This window comes from Botrytis deweyae (assembly GCF_014898535.1).
Source record: "Botrytis deweyae strain B1 chromosome Unknown BDEW_005, whole genome shotgun sequence".
Classification (NCBI taxonomy): domain Eukaryota; kingdom Fungi; phylum Ascomycota; class Leotiomycetes; order Helotiales; family Sclerotiniaceae; genus Botrytis; species Botrytis deweyae.
Genome location: NW_024066212.1, coordinates 1,425,929 through 1,445,619, shown reverse-complemented (window position 1 = coordinate 1,445,619; position 19,691 = coordinate 1,425,929). Strand labels below are relative to the sequence as shown.

The window sequence follows — 19,691 nt, the reverse complement described above, 5'->3', positions numbered from 1 at the left end:
TCTTCAGGGGCTATACCACATTAGTTTCGGTAGTTTCTAGCACAGTTGATGGTTCGGATGGGAAAACCGTCGTGTCGTTACTAGGCTCGATGTACATTCTCTAGTAGGACGCCTTCGAAGCTAATGATAAGGAAAGCTTGTTCATGAAAGAGCTAAGTAGAGTAAAGTACGCTACGAATGTGTCCAATGCGCGTTATGCGCGTCGTGCGTATCAGCCGTGATAAGATACAAGACCAGCGCGGAATTAAGCACAAGATGGATTATTTTTCAACAAGGTGACAGGAAGTGTTTGAAATCTCAGAGATTCAAAGCTCATCTTTGAGAGACTCTATTCTGTATACTATCTATCTGGTTCTCCGGTGTACAGTCATTCCAAGCTACAATACAAAACATGTATCCAAAAATCAAATGGGTATCCGCTTGAAGTAAAAAGCCAACTATCAGATTGAGGATTCGCTAATCAAATGAACCGAGTGCTACGTACTTTGACGTAGGGAAGATTCCGGCGGAGGGAAGAAGCGTTGAGTAGATGGTTCTAGTAGCGAATCGCAAGTTGTACACATCCTTCTTCGATGACATTCCTTGTCATTCGTGTCGGGTGATGAGTGGAAGCTATTTGCCAAACTCGTGTTGGTAGTCCACTGCTGCTTTTTACCGTGAATCCGTGCTAGCTTTGTTCTTCTCAAATTCAATTTCATTAGAATCGCTCAGGTCAGCTGAACCAAAGTCCCGCTGTGATGTATAATCAGGGGGTACTTGAATAGCATGAATGTCATCACTTCCAGCAATGATATGTTCCTGACTCGAAGAATCTGTCATTAGTTCCTTAGTTTTAACATCGACATTGTTTCTTTTGCCCGACATGGGCCAATTTTCAGTATGTCCGAGTTCAATATACTGACGACCACTAACTCCTCTCTGTCCATCTTTATTACCAATCGTAGATGTAATGTTTCCCCCATCGAATTGGTGGTTGGAATGCTGTACGCGGCTAGCTCTACATATTTTACCGTTCGTGCCGGTTTCAATGAGTGAAGATGTATCGATCCAGTTCGATCGATTGAATAGTGGTTTAATTCCAGGGGCCGTGGCTGTAACGATCGATATGAAAGACTCGCGAAATGCCCAAGAGACAACACTTCCTAGATCTCCAACACCACTGAGAGCATAATATACCCGTAAGATAACTATGGCTGTAACAAGGATACCAGAGCAGAAAAGAACTCCGAGTATCAGCTTCCGGTAGAGAGGTATGCGTGCCGCAAACAATAATGGGAGGGGAATGGCCATGACTCCTATGTAGGATCTGAATTTGGATCTTAGTAGTTACAAATCTTCCTGAAAGACTTAGAATCACTTACAGGATATTGAGAACTCCAACGAGTGCTTGATTGGGCCTGCGAAGAACGCAATGGTCTAAACGGTCATCAGTAACAATACATTTCCTAAAGGATTTGTGGAGTATCTACCGCCAGGATACGGATTGACTTGCCAATTTCTTTCAATTGGGACGCATACCGCAAAGTGAGCAATCATACAGGCAGTCCATGAGACGATACAAAATCCGCCCACGAATTTTATCATCTTATGTTGCTGTAAGCCGAGTCTGCAAGTCCATTGAGTTAGAATACCTGGACCGCGATGGATCCCCAAGATGCACGTACGTGAGCCGGTGATAAAGTGAAAGAAGTATTGCCTTCAATGTCCAAGTGAGAGTGATGAAGCATATCCAAGCAAGAAACAAGCACTTGGCTCCGATGCTGAAATCATGAGCCTGCTGCGCGGTCACCAATGGCGCAGTTTCCGCTGTAAGGCCGGCGGTACTGCCAAGTCTGCCTGTAGCGAGAGTTAGGTTAAGCAATACACATACATGGTAGGAATACTCGGGCCTCACCAATTGTATAAAGAAAGGCAGCATCAAACGAAAATATTATCTGCAATTAATTAGCGAGAGAAACACCACAGTAGCATATGGTGGGTGACTTTACCATCCCAATAAAGCAGAAAAGGTCATCGAGAGCAAACTTCTCGAAGCCAACATGCTTCCATCTTGCGAAGAATCGGAGCAGAAATGCGGACATTCCGATGACATATTCTATCCATATTTCTAATTCGAAGTTGTCGGGCATCATATCGGAATGGATTCTTCATGGGACCAAGAAAAATAAATAAGTTGACCGAGGAGCTTCTTCAATGGCAGCAAGTGGGAAGAAAAGTTATCCAGACTGAAAATGAGCGAATCCCCAGATGGCATTAAGTTTGAATCAGATCTGATTCCAAGGTCTCTTAATCTCATCGGTATCATGACAGATACGAAGAAATGCCTAATTATCGGGTAGTTGCCGTAGCTTCTGCAGGATCCATTGATGTTTTGAACGGCTTCAATCATGCCGTTTGAAGAGTGGATATCTGGTCGGAACCAATCTTGATAGCCGACGCAGTCAGGAGAAGGAGACTCTATCATCATTCTAGCTCATTTGTCCTCGAGAAATCTTCCTCCTGTCAGTCTCTGTTTTTGTAGTAGCGTGCCCTTGTACTAATTGCAACCAAGACTCGATGGGATCTCTGCATCTCCTCTTGGGACCACTCCAGCATGATCCCAATGCTGTTCCTGTCCACACTGCATATACTTTTTCATGACGCATGTTATCGATTCAACTGGGGATCGCTTGGTCATGCCTCATCTACTCAAAGCAGTTTGGAGATGTAATTTTCGAAGCAGTGCTGATCTCTATCGTTAAAATGGAGCCCCAAAAAACTTTATTTTTTCAATTTCCATGCACGTTCCCACCACCAACCAATACGAGGCCAGAACAGTAATCAAACGTTCGCGCGAATGAAGCTACACATGTGTATTTTCATTCCGGATACATCATTACGCGAGTATGTCTCAAACTCTCTTATATTTTCTTCTTGAAATTTCCATTCGGATACTCCGTATGTTACTCATTCCGAGTTTGGATGGTACAAAAAAACTTCACGCCAAAAGCTTGCATGAAAAATTTATAACGGGTACTTGTTAATGAAATCCGAAAGTTTGGTTTGGAATCCGGTTTGGGCACCAGTACCGTGTATACATAGAACAAAAATAGACCCAATCTCGAATAATGTAGAATACAATTAATCCACCAGGAGATAAACGTCAGTGACATTTCTCCGTCTCCATAGATTTGGGTAAGTTACCTTGAATAGCACATCACGAAGTCGATTATAGAGCTTCATCGTCCACCCGGAGAACGACCATGAACTTTCTCTGAGAACACTAATCAATAATACCTCGTGTACAAAAATCACGCACCCAAAACCGAAGTTTCCCAGTCGTAGCCTCATCATACGGAAGGAGTCGAACTAAACATACTTTTCCTCCTTGGCCTCAGTTCTGGATTAAGAGCTATCTCCACACCATAGTATCCCGCCTCTTCCGTCAAGCCCAAATTAACCAACAAGATGACCAGTCCGAAGTCGTCCACATCGTCGTTTACATGATTAAGCAAAAACGCATGGAAGATGTTTTTTTCCTCATCCGATGCACTAGCTGTCTGGCGCGCAATTTCGACTAAACGACAACAGATATTAAGCCACCGTTCTATTCTTTGCGGAACCGTGGTCGCTTCGTGTTGTCGAAACTCAATCGTGTGTTTAAAGGGGTCTGGATATGGTTCATTGAGAAATTGAATATTATAACCCAACCGAACATCGTCGTCCGACGTGAACATTTTGACAATGTCCGCCTTAGACTTAGCATTGAATATCGCTGCTAACGAGTCCTTTTCTGGACAGACGGGTGGTAGAATCAAAGGTAATCTTGTTCGTAATTTGAGGAGCGCCCTGTTATTTCTCCAATTCTTATCACTACAGCTGAAGTTTGTCCCTGGTGTAAAATTCTGGTTGATGTTCGCATGATCACGAAGCGGAAATGTATGTTTATTTCGAATTCGATGCGGAGGATGACACAGCTCGAGCTGTCGTTCGAAAGTGAAGATTAGAGCCATCAGATTCTTCAAAACGTCAAGACTGAAGTCTTTCTTTGCAGTGCTGACATGAACGTGCAAACCACATGATTGATTGCAGTTCAGCCGGTATTTGCGTGTCAAGATGGAGAGAATGTCCCAGATGTGACGAATATTCCATGGGCTAAACATGAGTGCCGGTGTACATATTTCGACTTTGTACCATTTGTAAGTATCGATAAGGGTGGTTGGAAATTGAATGGTGTCATCGTGCTTGACTATCCATAATATGTCACTCGGGCATGGTTCCTTATCTAAATTGCCGTTCTCCCAAGCTTTCCAATCTCGTTCTAGCTGGATTTGAGACGCAGCTCGAAACCCGTTGACTTTTAGCGTATTCGCGATGTGCAATTGAACATTGAGTTGACGATCGATATCTGAAAGTGTGTTGGGATTTGTTCCGGGAGAATCGATAGGAACGTCGATTGAATGTATCTCACGACCTTCATTCGGCTCCGGATCTTTAGTCCCTAATGGGACAGTTGCAAGGGCGAATTCAAATTCAATTCCAAACCCAACACGTTCATCCCATGGGACCTCCTTCAGTTCAAAGTTTAACATGTGTGTAGTTGTCGCATTCTCTTCTTCAGGTAGCATTCTTTTCTTCAGATAATATATCTTCTGCCTGTGGGACATTTTTAGGTGAATTCTGTCCAGCGAGGTACATCCTCTTTGTTTCTAGAAACTATTTGAGGTTTCTCGATCGAGACTGCAAAAGGCCGAAAGAAGTTGGCGTTAAGTCGAAAGACAAAGAACATTTACATGCTTTCAACCCACCAATAAAATGAGATTGAGGTGAGAGATAATCAGTGATGGAGAACGAAAGCACTAGCTGCGACTTTTGAACGAGAGAAACACAATTCTTTTGAACGGAATAGAAAAATTAAGCAGTACGTCTGAGACACTGGATTAAACGCATCAGGTGGCATAATTCATTCTACAGCATTACCATGTTCTGCCTCCTGTACTAGGTGGTGGTGGTCTTCGATCTTCCACCTCTCCAATTCTCCTTTCAGGTAGTACATCCTTTGCTCTCCTTATCCTATCGCTCACTACACCTTCTTCAGCCTCCCACCGGCCGGTTGTCTCTAGCTTTCCTCCAAATCCTAACCATCCTCCCTTGGCATTCTCTCCGTTTACCTTTTTCAACCTCTCATCTTCTGCTAGGTTTCTGACCATCTTTTGCCAGTTGCCCAATCCAACTTCTAGACAGGACTTACAGACTTTCTTCGACTCCTTATCTAAAGCCCTTCTCTTCCTTAATTCTACTTCCGATATATCAACCGCTTCCCTTGTCCAAGCTAGGCCATCTTCTTTGCTTTTAATGCCAGCATTAGAGGTGTAGAGAATCTCTCCAATATATGTCATAAGAATTGCTTCTTCGCATAGTTCTTTAGGATTGCGCAAAGGCGAGGATGTTCCATCAGATGAAGCAGGTGGGTAGGCGGGTGGTGAAAGGGTTTCTCTGAGAAATTTCCATACCGTCTTCCACATTGGTGGTTCCTCATCATCTACGGTGAGAGTATCAATCATATGTTGCTGCGGAGCTGGAAGGTTTTTCCTCGCCCTAAGGATTGAAAGAAAGATTGGAAGTGATTTTGAGATGTTAGAATGTGTCGCATGATGAATTGCAAGTGCTGTGCTTGTATTCAATAGATTTTCAGATGGCGGGCCTGCATCAATATTCAATGTGTGAGTGTTGGGATCGATCGACGAAGACGATGGGTCAGAAGATGTCGAAATGTCTATTGCCCATTTGTACATCTCCATAGCCGCTTCTGGCGTTTTCTTGAAATCCAACCAAGCAGCATATGCCAAGGCTGCATCTACCCTCTGCTTTTCTGTAAACCCTTTCGTGGTAAGAATGCGCATGTAGAACTTTTCCGGTGGATCGTATGCCTTTTCGCAGTTTTCTTCTTTCGGAGGAGGAGGAGAACCGACTTTGATTGGTTTTGGTTTAGGATTCGATGGACCGCGCATTTGATTTTTCGGGAACCATATATCTCTCGTCGTGTCATTGACCCAATCATCCAGATGTTCTGCTGTGTTCGCCGCTCCCATTAATACACCGTAATATCCTCTTCTCCATTCCTCTGATTTCTTGGTAATATCGTAACCAGCTTTACCCACCCCGGCAACCAAGATCCCTCCCTCATCTTGTTCCTCTATGTCCTTTCCATCAAGTTTTGGATCCTCTAATCTCTCTAAAAGCTCTCTATATCCAATTCCCAAATTCTGCCAGTTGACTGGAATCAATCTTTCGAGTCCTTCCTCCCCTTCCTCATTATCCATAGTCATCCTGTAAATGACCCTCGTCCTCCATCTCCATTCTCCGGGACTTGGGAATTGGTGATTGAGCCATTCTTGATGGATACCCCATGCCACAAATAAGAACAAATTCACACCAACATAAATGAAGATTATATATTTTCCAGCTTTGATGAACTCGGATTTAAGCCAATTTTTCGTCTCCGTAGAAATGTATCGTACCACAGCAGGTTTGCGATGGGTAGAAGAGAGGTAAGGGAATTGAGGACGAGGGGTTGGACGGCGAAAGGTTGTATGAGTGAGAGATTGTGAGAAGCCTGGTTTAAGACTTTGAGTAAAGAATCTTGGCGATGAGGTATTGGGTGGGCGGAAAGGTCGAAGAAGTGGTATTCTGCGTATTGGAAATCGTGGACGCATTTTGAACCAAAATGTATCACTTGAATTATGAAGCTGTTGAATGTTTGGAAATATTGAATTTCAGGCTTCGGTCGCAAGTTTTTCCAGCCGGTTTGAGGCCTTACTGCACTGCATAACATCGACTCCAACCGGCAATGAAATAAACTACCAAAAGATAAAGAAATCGAAGAATTTATATTAATTGTACATTCATGTTCTGAATTGAGTTTGTTCAATTGTTTAATAGTAATTACTCATATGAGAAACTCCACACACCAACAATGGTTCATATACTCAATTCTAATATTCCATAGCATAGCAAAGCACTCCCTACAATGCTGCTTGCTCTATCACACAAAGCGGGGGTCCCTTATATCAAAGATTCATTACAGGTGCATTTGAATATTTTTATAGATATCATGTAGTCACAGGATGATCATATTGTAATCTTTGATCATTGATATATGCAAGTCGCTGCTTTTCCTAGTACATCTGATGGCTTTTTGCTGTAATTTTCCCCTTGACTTCAATGGCTTCAAACCATGCCATCGAAATAATCGTCTTGAAACAAGTCATCACCATCCTTTCGAATCATTCCGCTGTCTTCGTTTGCAGTTGATCCAACAGTCCCTCTATGCTATACCATTCCGTTGTCTCCCAGCATCCAGTCGGATACGTCAAGAGAAGTAGGAAACCATTGGTCTACTCAGTAGCTCCTGTACCAATGCATGAAAAAGACCTTATAAATCAACCCGCTTATCAACTTCCCCGTTCTCAATCTTCAGCTCAACTCCATCCTGTCTTTCTTCATCACCGAATCCCTCATCCCCGAAGCCCATGTCTTCGCAGTCTTCTTCTCCATCATCCATTCTCACAAAGGTTGGATTTACATACTCTCCACCTTGACTGTCCCATTCCGCAACCTCATGAAAGAAGTCAACCACCGTACGATAGCCTTTGGGCAAAAGACATTCGGTATAATAAGGTTCACTCAGACTGAACACCGGAGATCCAAATGCTATGATACGTCGAGTGCCATCAGGACTTGCGAGGTAGGTACCTGCCGGCTCAGGAGAGTTCAAGTAGACACGACCACGGGCTAGCATCCATTCGAGAAGAAGAGGATTCCTGTAATCAATGGATTGCCACCATGTAGCTAAAGCTGCGAAAGCTTGCATGCGGGATCCCCACTTCTTCCAATTTTCCAGGTTGTCCAAGAAACGAGTTACGCCCATGGCACCTTCAGAAACCCCAATTACATCGATCTTGGTCACCTTTGGCATAAGTTCTTCGATGACATGGTTGAAAATGTAATCGATATGTTCATCTGTATTACGATTCCCCGGGACTGTATTTTTCATGGCATCAAGGCGGGTGGTTTTTTCGACACAACTAGATTGAGGTAATGCAGACCAAGTCATCAAGGTGACGGGCTTTCGGCCGCGACGGTACCAATAAATTTGACCCATATTGGCGAGAATGATGGCTGGTGGCTCGGATTCACCTGAAGCTGCGCCCTTTTCTTGGATATACTTGACCATGTTGACGGCAGAGCCAGTATCGATTCCACCTGCCCCACCCAAGACACGATGAGCCAAAACTCCAATATCATCCTTAGGTTCGTAGAATAGAACGATGACTCGAGTGGCAGTGGAGAGATTGGAAGATGTTAGAATGTGAACATGTGGAGAAGTTTCCGGAACATTTAGAGGAAGAAGGATCTTTTGGAGGCCAAGGCTGAGAAGACGATCCATTACTATATCACGGATGGCATCTGGATTTCATATTAGCCTCAGTGAAATACTGTAGGTAAATGGAACTGACGATTCATAGCTTCACGTTGCAATTGATTATATCGATCATTTTTGGTAAGGAAGTACTTGAAGTAAGCCTTTGGATTCTCGATAGATCGAATTTCATCTTTCTCGTTGATGAAGTATCTGGGTACAAGTTAGAGATCTTCGAGACCGTTAAAAGATAGGTATCAATATGAGAGATGTATATATACCCAAGCCCATCAAGAGTAGGTTCAAATTTAGGGTCTTTTGGAAGACCAGAGGGTAGTCGACGGAACATCTTGGTGTATCTTGCAGTGTAGTTTGATTGGGTTTCGTTGAAAGTTATGGTAAACAATTTGAATTGCGTTGACTTATGGAGAAGATTTTCAGAAGTTGAGAAGATGGTAAAAATCACGAGAAGAGGGGTCGTGAGAGAAACCCAATTTAGTGAATGAATGGACCAAAACTTGATAATGAAGGGAAAAAAAGAAATGAAAGTGAATTTGTATATCGCGAAGTATTTGAGAAATATACCTAGTAGGTAATAAGTGTTCAACTTTGAAGTTTGGTGAGGATCTGAAGTTTGTGTGTTTGGGTGGTGCTTTGTTTGTGTTTGAGATGGAAGAGGGTTGCATTCAGGACGGAAGAAGAAGTGAAAGTTTTCTGCAAGGCTACCAAGTACAGATGAGAATAAATGCTTAATTCGGGAAATTGCAGGTTGATTGATGATATCAGCCGCGATACGTTTTCTCACGGCAACTACCCATTAGAAATATCGACCTTCGCCCTCTACATGGATGTGTAGATATTTTACATCGTATGTGAATGGACGTTGAGATTCGTGTGTTGCTACAACCTGACCCAGATATGATCTTTGCACGACTCTAATATTTGGCAAACAGAATTCCATTCAGAGATGCGTAGAATTCCCATTGCTATATTATGACTTCCAAATAGAACAAGTCGAACAGTTCTGTTCTTCTTTCATTTTATCCACTTCACCATCTCTGGATTTGCGTGCGGTACCAGTGTAAATCTCATCTTCATGCCCATATATGTTACATGTCAAACGCCGGAGTACTTCTGCAATCGTACATTCGTAATTGGGCTCGTAGCTTTCAGGTTCTTTGACGCTTACTCGCAGGTCCGTATATCTTTTGTCCTCCACCCTCCATTCATTCGGTCAAAGTATACATTCTTTACCAACTTGCTTTCTTAACACCCGGTAAATCTCCCGACAGCGCATTCATTCTGAAGTTGTACTGTAGTCGCAGGTATATGATCAGCATAATCCGCACACCTACGTTCTCTCTAACATCCCTCACATTCCGGAGCCATAATAGAAGAAGCACATACCCTGGACATTTTGAAATCCCTCAAGATACCTCTTCCTTTACCTCCCAAGATGCATCTATTCCTAATTTGGGTCGGTCTTGTATAACAATGCATTTGAGTCAATTCCAGCTGTGCTTGGAAACGAACTCGAGGAGGAAGTGAAAGATTGCGGATTATGTAGCGAAGAGCTTGTCTATTCGCACGGAAGTTTGTCTGTCAGCCATTGGAATTGCAATATAGAATTGCATGAGCCAAATAGTAATGTGCAAGATGTGGTACAGTGGATAATGTAATGAACTGAAACTCAAAGGAGGACGGGACTTGAACAAGCTGGAATTGGGAGGAAAGAAAACATACCTTTCAGTCTCATGCTCAGCGAACACTTGTCGCTTGGTGTGGTCACGAATGACTTTGATGTTTATAAAACATCCTAGATCAAGCTTTTTGGCTCGAAACATAGACATCTTGAGAACTGTGGGAGTTGAACTTAAGGCAATCACTGAAATTGAGGTTGCGGAACAGCATAATTTGAGAGGATTGTGAAAATCGTTCGTGCCTTAATCTTGGGGCTTCAAGTTTAGGTAATCCACATATGCTGATCAGAAATTGCTCATAGCATGACTGCTAAGTACTGATGATGAATAAATTAGACTATTCGATTCGGCGATATCTATATGACAAGTATATATCACTTATGTGTCGCCAGCGATGAGACTGTTACATCAAGACGTCCATCCATTGCAGACATCAGTCTGTGTACAGGCAATTATCCTTTGCATATAGCTTGGTAGGTATGGTTATTGAAGACTAGTGGTCTCCCTCTTGCCTTGAATCCAATACAACCATAAGTCTTGTAGCAGAAAAAGGCTAGAGGTCATAACATTTTGTGTCTCGTCTTGGAGATGATAAGTTTGCGGATCGAGTACCTTCATTGTTGAGAATATTGAGCCAGTTCCTGTCGTACACTACCAGTTGCAGCTTTGCCTCATTGTTCTTTCGGATCCTAAGGCCCAAGAGTCAAGTGGTGTCATACAAAACTGGTAATCATTATGGGTCTATAGGAGTACGGATTGTAGTCCAATAAAGAGACTTCAAATACCCAAATCCAATTGGAACATTCATGGTCTAGAATGTAAAGTGCGTTTCTGAAATTTTTGAAGATTCGAAGCTTACATCTAGTTTGACCGATTAGATGACTGGGACTGTCGAAACCCAATCTACCTTCCCGTAGCTCCTTCCAGTTGTGTATACAAAAGGTGCAATTTTCCATTATACTGTATCGCAAAATTACCACATACAAGACTTCGATCTTCAGTCCTCGATATCCAATCATCAAGTTATACTTAGCTGTCATCATTATATTCTAGCTTATTTCTGCGACACCAGAACACTTGCAGCTCTGCGTATCTTCTATCAAAAGTCATAGCATTGCCTTCCTGTGCTGCCTTTCGACCGACCCTCAACCACGTCAGTCCAGAGCCCGGGAATTCTTGTTCCCAGAGCCCAATCAGATGTTCTCCTTCTTTTTGCGGGGAAGGTCGGGTAAGAAAGATGAGCACCATTACTGCAAAATTTGTGATATACAGTGCAAGAAAAAACACCATTTGGAGCAGCACAATATGGGGAAACAACATTTAGCCAAAGTGAAGGCTGCCGAGGCGCTTAAGCCTACTGCAAAGATGGCAGAGTCAGTGACATGCTCCTCTCACTGTTCCAACCTCACAGTCTAATAAACTTGATCAGACAGTCAGGGCCGAGAATGACCGTGATAGTCCTTGGAAAAGCCAGGAAAAGATATCAAATATCGCACGACGTGCTATACGATGCTTCTCCATATTTCCGGGAACTTTGCGACAATAGCGCCGAGTCAGTCCAGGATTTCAGCTTCCGGGTAGAGGAGGAATGTGAACAATTTGGGATCTTCATCTATTGCCTTGAAAATCAGGATTTGAATATTCCCACTCCCATAGGGGTGGTGCCAGCATTGCTAGAGCTATATTTCGTCGCAGCCAAATACCAAGTCAGCTTCTTGCAGGATAGGATCATGGATCACCTACTAATTATGAAGCGCTGTCCACAAGAATGGAACATCAAACGATTGTACGAGAATACGAATACTACCTCGAAGCTCCGTTGGCTTTGTGCTTGTGATACCACTTGTCTTCTTCGTTCCTCTGCGAAAGAGATACCTGCTTCACAGGATTCAATTGAGTATAAGTTACTGAGCGCAGCAAAAGAATGTCCCGAGTTTGCATTTGATGTTTTCCGAGTTCAGCTAATATACAATACCTGCAATTGGCCCGGAACATACATGCATGATTTTCATGCTTGCGAATTTCATTGCCATGAGGCTAACAAGCCATGCCTCCACATTAATTTTGACGGATCACCCAGACTTCCTGGTAGTTTTGTCAATGCACGAAATTTTGATGGAGCTTTCAGCGATAGCTCAAATGGAAGGGTCTTGAGGAAAAGACAACGCGATCGAAATGGCGCTGAGAGTAGCATCGACAGATTAGCTAGAAGAAAGGTCGAAGCGGTCATTGTGAAAGACGAGCCCAACGTATCGCAGGAAGATGGGACATAGAGTCAGCTCTTCAATGGTAGATACAAAGTCTAAGTCGCCTACATCAGTAACAAGATGACGAAAACAATTGTATTTGAAGTAATATCGTTCCAGCAGAATGTGAGCATTGTCAAAAGAGGGTAGTGGCTTTGCATTGGATATATAAGGATGATTGGATTAGCTTACCTATACTATAGAAGAATGCAGAAGAAGAGAGGAGAGGCTGTGAGTATCTCAATGATGAGGAAAGGATGAGAGGAGCCAGAGCTAGATGACCAAAAATGAAAGCATTGCATACAATACCCAGTATCACTGACCTACACAACGTTCACATACTCATAACCCATCACCTCGAGATTAATTCAGATTTTCATCCGACAATCCCACGCTTTCAAATCCCACATCCCAAAACTTCTCAATTATCGATCAGATCAACGACATAAAGCTCCAATATCCGATCATGCAATCTAAATCCTGAATAATAAAATACATACACAAATCCCATCGCCAATATACTTCAAGAAAACCATCCGTCTCAGGATACACACACCAATCCGGATAATCAATCGTTTTTATCGCAAACCATGTTGTAGAATTATAATTAGGTTCTGTATTATTTATATCGCTTGACTATCGAATCAATATGAGAGATAGTATAAAGTCTTGATTATTATAAGATAATTGTTAGATAATATAAACAATTATATATTGAATCATGTATGTATGTATGATATTATCAAGAATTTATATCTCCTCACTCTATTTATTCTTTTTCACTAAACAGATGGAGTAGATAAATATTAGGTAGATAGGTAGGTGGATAGATACCACCCGAAAACTTGAACTAGTGAAGTTTAAATTTATTTCTCTCTTCATCTCCTCAAAGATATGAATATATATGAAAGTCAAAGAAAACTCTCTTCCTACCTATGAATTATCTCTCTTCGATCATATTTTTATTAATCAACCTCCATCTCGTGTGTGTCGTATATCGGGTGTCTCAATACTACATGGAAATTCAAAACCACATCGCTAAACAACAACTTCTAAACCAAATCATCGATATTATCATCACACGGCCACCACAAAAATAGAATAATAGAAACCTAAATAAGTGATTGATAGATGTTGACAGATATACCTCTCTCTCTACTAATATAGCATAGCTAGCTAGGTATCTTTCTTACCCCCAAAACAAATATCAAAGTAAAATAAAACAAAAGAAAACAAACCCCATTTCTAAATACACACACACTAAATGCAATGCAATCAATTAAGCCCAAAATAACAATCCCATCCATCCATTTATTCCCTCCTTTCTCCTCCCTCCACAAAAGCAGCATTCCCTATCTATCCTCTCTTCCCAAACACTTTCCCCGCCTAAAAACCACCCCCCTCTTACGCACCACCACCCAAAACAAAAATCCCCTCTCCCCAACCAACATCCTACCCATCCCATCCAATTCCACCAACAAACCCAACAAAAAAATCCCAAAAAGATCTGGAGCGGCAGGGAGTCGAACCCTGGACTTCATCGAATTTTTCAACCATCAAGGTCTTCAAAGAGATGTTGATATTGCAAACGAGGCACTCTACCACTGAGTTACAGCCCCTGATTGGTAGTTTGTTATTCTTAATCACGCGTAATTTGTGTAAATATCGTATAAATTGCTGATAGAGTGGGGAGAAGGAAGATGAGTGGGTTTCGCTGGGGTTTGGGTGTGGTGTGGTGTCTCAGGGTGTACGAGTGAGTGGAAATGGTGGGGTGGCTCGTGGGTGGGAGATGGGAAATTGTGGAGTTTGGGATTTCGTTTCGCTGGGGGAGAGATCTTGGGAAATGTATTTTATTTATTAGCTTAAGTACTACAGAGGTAGCTCGATGATAGGAATACGACACTCATCCAGATCGTTGACTGCAATTAGAATGATTAGAGGGTTTGATCATAATTTTAATTACTTGCTGGGTATCTGGAGTATGTATATTTTGATTCTCGGATTTTGAGATATACCTAAGAGAAGAGACGAGAAGAAGAGATGAAATAAAATCAAAAACAAACTGATACTAAATATTGATTTTGCATATCGCGCGCGATGCATAACTAGGTACCTAGGCTCGCTAGGTAACCTTCTCATATATATCATTCCACCAATTCAATCCTTTCTATTCGAAATATAGAAAAATGCATGTATCAGACTGACTATTGATTGCAGAAAATCAACAGCAGCAAAAGACGCAGTAAATAAGATTTCCATAAAGCCCCTCTTAAGCAAAACTCGCCATGCTAAACTACCTAGATATGCCAACCAGCAAAACAAACCCATCAATCACCAAGGGAAAAATCAAGCCCGCGGAGCAGTTTTACTCATATAAGTATCATGCTTCGCAGTCCTATGAGTCAACTGTCCACACCTTTCACAAATATGTGATAATTGACATTTCGTCCTCTTCCTAATACACGTACCCCGTTGCCACATTTGACACGAGGCAAATTTTAATTCGATTGCAGAATCTTGTTGTTCTACCTCTTCAATATAATGCTGTTGACGACGAGACGAGGAGTGAGAAGCTTCAGGCCAATTTTCTGAGATGTGAGGAGAATTTGCCTGTGAGTGACGATGATCAAGACGGCCTTCTCGACTGAAGTGACTGGATTCTCCTACTGTGCGATCAGGACGCTGTTTATCACTCTTGGGAAAAGCATCGTCGTGCTCGTGATAAATGCTTCGATGACCTCCGTTACATATAGAGCAGATATGTCGTAGAGTACAATTTGTAACTCTGACTGCGCAGCGACCAGCGTTCCAGTCTCGGCAGGTTTCAATCGAAGGATCTTTATTCGAAGCTCGAAAGTTTGGCTGGTATTGATGATGATGGAGAGAAGAATGTTGAAGATCACATTTTAGACACAAGTGTTGGAGTCCACAGGCTTTATTGCAACGTCCTTTGTAGTTGTAGATAAGGCAATACCCAGGTCGTAATGGTGCTACGCCAGGTATATTTCGTGAATTTGAAGTACTTGATTGAGTGAAGGAGGGTTGAGATTGGACGAGAACTGATGAAGAGGTGGCTTTCGAAGATATATGAGAATGGATTCCGGAATCAATAAAGGATGGCTCTGTATCCGGTCCCTCGGATTCGCTATCGGTATCACTATCGCTGGAATCAGACTCCTGGTTTATCTCAACTTGGGAAATAGCTTGAGAGATAGATTCTTCGTCGTAGGAGTCTGAACCTTCATCAGTCGACCAACCATTCATCATCTCATCATCTTCGTCACTCGAACTAATTTCAGAACTAGTTCCTGAACTTCGCTCTGAACTATCTTCTTCCGAAGACTCAGACTCGGAATTTTGAATTTTGGATGGTTTTTTTCCATTAGCCTTTTGCGATACAGAAGTTTTGATGATAGACTTAAGACTTGAATTGGAGGTTTTTGGTTTCTTAGTAACGACAGAGTCACCGTCGTGATTAGTATCATCTTCAGTAACAACGGCTTTTCTCTTTTTAATGCCTTTTCTTGAAGACCCCTTCAAAATTCCATTCTCAGTGACAGTGGGACTATCACGAATATCGAGAATATCACGTATAGCTTGAGAACCTTCAGTATTTCCAAGCTTGTTCGTAACAACGGTACCTGGTACAATTCGAGTCTTTTGTGGAGGAAATGACGACAATGGTACTCTCCATGCATTTGCCAGCTGCTCATCATAAGTCTTGGAGTCTGTAACTTTCTGTCCTGGTTCGACGGAATTTTCTGCAGCTTCACGATCCATATCAATATCAGAAGCCCCGTAAAGATCTTCAGTTGGTGCTTCATTTTTGAAATTTGCTGGACTATGCTTCTGCGATCGATTACTCTTTTTGCTTCCTGGAGGTACAACTCTTGTTGAGGGTGGATTTTTGATAGGAGCTAGTGGAGTGGTTGATGATTGCTTTGAAATTTCCTCTGTAGTGGACTTCTTCATTGTGATCTCTTGAAGCACACTCATCTCTCGGTCTCCATTGATTGCTTCATCCCCAACTGGATGAACCATTTCACGACTAGCCACCGGAGTCTTATTCCTTCTATCTCCAGACTTAAGATTCTCATCTTCTGCCTGGAGAATTTCCGGCTCTGAAGACCTTGGCGGGGTACTTTGTCGTGCGCTCGAACGCACATCTTGATCAGAAGGAGTATCAATAATCTGCGAACGATTCAAAAGCACAGCATCTTCAACCCCATCAAAAATCTTCGAAATATGCTCTGGTACTTCTGCCGGCTCCGTAATTCCCGTACGATGACAAGTTTCTCCCGGTGAATGGCAATGAAATGCGCAAACTGGCAGACCAGAATCATGAACATCTCTCCAATCCGTATCAAAACCTCTGATATAATCCCGATGGAAAAGGTCGACCAGATGAAAGTCCGCAAAAATGTCCGGATTGCCCCTACCAGAAGAAATGAATTTCTTGCGATTATCCCTCTGTGATGCAGTTGCAGGTCCCGTTTCTCGTCCCCAAGACCAAGCTGCTGATGCCGCAGAGTACCATCTCAGCAAGCTTCCTTTTGAAGTATTGCGATATATTTCTTCGGTGTGAGCATGAATTTCCTGCTTGTATTTGAAATCATAGACTCGTAAAGCATCAATCGTCTTGTTCATCAAATCATTGAGTCCGAACTCCTCAGCCACATAATAGATCCATCTCAAACGCTGGGTGTAGATTGGATCGATGTCCTTCGGTGCATTTGGTACTTTTCCATGGTATGCATAAAGAGCAATACATGTGAAAGCATCATATTTATTCTGAGCGCATGTTAGAGTAAATCGACCATCAACTTGCTTCTTCCGGCGACAAAATTGAGCAAATTTGGGAGACAGTCGAGTCAATGGCCGGGTGTGAAAAGTGATTTCTTGTTCTTTGACTCCACCGTTGCAAATTGTTGCGGTTTCAATTCCTAAAATGCTATAGAGTATTAGCATTCAATTGATACAAAGGGAGATCGAGTCCTTTACTCTGGAGTTATAGGCCATTCGTTCCTGTCGTTTGCCTCATCAGAAGCCATGGTGGAAGAATCAATAGAGATCGACTTTGTCTGAAGTTACAGATATCAGTGAGATGTTGTAAATATTGAGAGGATTCAATCCAAATTGTCAATAGAAGTGAGCTAAGATCCAAAGTCAAGTGGATTCGATTCAGCTACGCAAGGCTGAAAGGCCAAGGGTGAAATTGAGGGGTGGATGGTTCAATCGAGGGAGACGCGACTTAGCACGGGCCGATGTCTCGAAAGCATGTGATAAATCTCTTTCTCAATAACGAATATTCTAAAAGCCACAATCACATTTTGTCTCACCTAAAAATCTTAAAAATCTAAGGAGGTCACTTTGATTTACGAGATATGTATGCAATATATTTGGATTCAGATTTGTATTGGTTAATGCTAGATATCAATGGTATAAAGCAGAATGTCCCCCCCTACAGATACTACATGCATGCAATCTCTTGCATTTATTATTATCGCACCCCCGGTAGAATCTGTTGAAGTTACTACAAGTTTCTTGTGGAAGAATGAAGATCTGGGGAGGTGTGGGAGTAGAATTGAGATTGTGAGATGTGAAAGCACTAACCCTGGATGTGTCAACGCCACGACCATAACTCGACATTATAGAGCCAGATGTGAGACGACTCGTATCGTTTCTCATAGTAGTAATTTGACCGTTGGATTGATTGAAAAGTACTGGGGCTCTTGGCTTAATACCGGTTGAACTATCGTCATCATGGCCTTTGCGAAAGCCCAGTGCGTCACAGATTCGCTGCTGTTGTTGCTGTGCCCCTCGACTAGGGCCAGTAGGCTCAGATCTTCTATCTCGTGAAATATTCCCGCTGATTATGACGAATGGTCGCTTCCTACTTGAGCTTTCCTCATCATTGGTTTCAAGTGGTCGTTTTCCTGGATTCGAAATAACATCCTCGTTGCTTCCTAGTATTGGACTTTCACTCCTCAGTCTCTTCCCTGAGACAACTGTGCTCGCAGAGTGATTTAAGTCATTTTCCTCGTCACCGTCCTCTTTCTTGATCTTCTTCGAGACAGTAGTTGCATTGACCTGCCGAGCCTTCTCTTGTGTGAAGATGGGAAGGTCGTCATCATCTTCTCCCTCTTCTACTACTTCTGAACTTTCGCTTTCGCTCACACATCTCTGCGGAAAGTCTCTGGTCTTACCCTCCATTCTACGATTACCACCGTCCCTGATATTAATCGGATGTGTTTGCCCGTGGGTTTTGCTATCATGAGAGGATTTAGGAGACGCAAGTAAGACAAGTCGTTGGCACATCTCTCCTATCCTATGCGTATGAAAAGTACAATGGCCAAGTCCACTTTCGTCGGAAGGAACTCGATAATCGCTTTTTGCATTTGAAATGTTAGATTCGAATTTCAATTGCAACTTCATAATATCGTAAAGAATGTCCGCTTTATCTTTGATAGCTTCAAGTCGTTTCAGTTTCTGACTATTGGGAGAGCTTGGGCGACCGAAATACCACGCCGCACTCAGAGCACAGTAATACCGTAAAGAGCTTTTCCTGGTGGTATTTTTGTAGACTTCTGGCATGTGCTTGTAGATGTCTCGATCAAATCGACAATCATGGGCCTGAATTGCATCCATGGTCTTGTCCATTAAATCAATGATTTCGAATCGTTCGGCCAAATAGTATAATTCTCTCATCTGTCGACCATAAGAACTAGATCCGGGTCCATCTTCGTTAGGACACGCTGGGACATACCCTTTGTATAAGTATGTGACGAGGATAGAAAATGCGTTTTCGAATCGCGGTTCACAATGGAATTGATATTTCCCCTTCTCTTTGAGTACTTTCATATGATTTTCGAAGGCTGTGGAACGACTGGAGAGGAGTTTCTTATGGAAAGCGACTTCTTTCTTTTGTTTGCCAACTTGAACAGTAACAAACTCTGTCCCAAGAGCTCTGATGATGGAGAGTAGGAAATTAGAAATTGCTATCGTTTCAAGGTGAGAGCACATACTTTTCATCCAGAGGCCAATCATCTTTGGAATTTTGGATTAACATTTTGAAGTCAGGTTATGTTGTGGTGTCATGGAACACTTGGTGTATGATGAGAACATACAGAAAATCCAAGAGTAATAAAATAGAAAAAGAGATTAAGATCAAGAAATCCATACGGAAATGTAATGTTTCGATAGAAATCAAATTCCATTACTGCCCCTCATCCCTTTACTCAATTCGACCAACGCGTTTGAGTTGAAGAGAAAGACGTGTATGTAACGCACGGACAACCTCGTTTGTACTTGATGTAAATATTTAAATTTCTATCAGATCTCACA

General features: G+C 42.3%; 7 protein-coding genes across 7 annotated transcripts; 1 reads left to right on the top strand and 6 right to left on the bottom strand.

The window, feature by feature from the left end:
* Positions 1–651: 651 nt before the first annotated feature.
* On the bottom strand, positions 652–2,132 carry EAE98_003090 (uncharacterized protein; the record flags this gene model as incomplete). Its single annotated transcript, XM_038950710.1, has 6 exons — positions 652–1,306; positions 1,362–1,416; positions 1,470–1,606; positions 1,665–1,836; positions 1,895–1,934; positions 1,989–2,132. 6 exons carry the CDS (start codon positions 2,130–2,132, stop codon positions 652–654), a joined length of 1,203 nt encoding a protein of 400 aa, XP_038813239.1.
* A 1,197-nt stretch (positions 2,133–3,329) lies between these two features.
* Positions 3,330–4,646, bottom strand: EAE98_003089 (uncharacterized protein; the record flags this gene model as incomplete). The annotated part of the gene is made up of 1 exon (XM_038950709.1): positions 3,330–4,646. One exon carries the CDS (start codon positions 4,644–4,646, stop codon positions 3,330–3,332), a length of 1,317 nt encoding a protein of 438 aa, XP_038813238.1.
* A 309-nt stretch (positions 4,647–4,955) lies between these two features.
* EAE98_003088 (uncharacterized protein) lies at positions 4,956–6,695 on the bottom strand (the record flags this gene model as incomplete). The annotated part of the gene is made up of 1 exon (XM_038950708.1): positions 4,956–6,695. One exon carries the CDS (start codon positions 6,693–6,695, stop codon positions 4,956–4,958), a length of 1,740 nt encoding a protein of 579 aa, XP_038813237.1.
* Positions 6,696–7,014: 319 nt separating this feature from the next.
* On the bottom strand, positions 7,015–8,750 carry EAE98_003087 (uncharacterized protein; the record flags this gene model as incomplete). Its single annotated transcript, XM_038950707.1, has 3 exons — positions 7,015–8,448; positions 8,499–8,614; positions 8,683–8,750. The coding sequence occupies 3 exons, from the start codon at positions 8,748–8,750 to the stop codon at positions 7,415–7,417; spliced, it is 1,218 nt and encodes a 405-aa protein (XP_038813236.1). The 3' UTR covers positions 7,015–7,414.
* Positions 8,751–9,651: 901 nt separating this feature from the next.
* On the bottom strand, positions 9,652–10,251 carry EAE98_003086 (uncharacterized protein; the record flags this gene model as incomplete). Its single annotated transcript, XM_038950706.1, has 3 exons — positions 9,652–9,714; positions 9,809–9,980; positions 10,145–10,251. 3 exons carry the CDS (start codon positions 10,249–10,251, stop codon positions 9,652–9,654), a joined length of 342 nt encoding a protein of 113 aa, XP_038813235.1.
* A 900-nt stretch (positions 10,252–11,151) lies between these two features.
* On the top strand, positions 11,152–12,374 carry EAE98_003085 (uncharacterized protein; the record flags this gene model as incomplete). The annotated part of the gene is made up of 2 exons (XM_038950705.1): positions 11,152–11,474; positions 11,531–12,374. The coding sequence occupies exons 1-2, from the start codon at positions 11,299–11,301 to the stop codon at positions 12,372–12,374; spliced, it is 1,020 nt and encodes a 339-aa protein (XP_038813234.1). The 5' UTR covers positions 11,152–11,298.
* Positions 12,375–14,693: 2,319 nt separating this feature from the next.
* On the bottom strand, positions 14,694–19,416 carry EAE98_003084 (uncharacterized protein; the record flags this gene model as incomplete). The annotated part of the gene is made up of 4 exons (XM_038950704.1): positions 14,694–17,298; positions 17,349–17,428; positions 17,961–19,314; positions 19,373–19,416. 4 exons carry the CDS (start codon positions 19,414–19,416, stop codon positions 14,694–14,696), a joined length of 4,083 nt encoding a protein of 1,360 aa, XP_038813233.1.
* Positions 19,417–19,691: the final 275 nt, after the last annotated feature.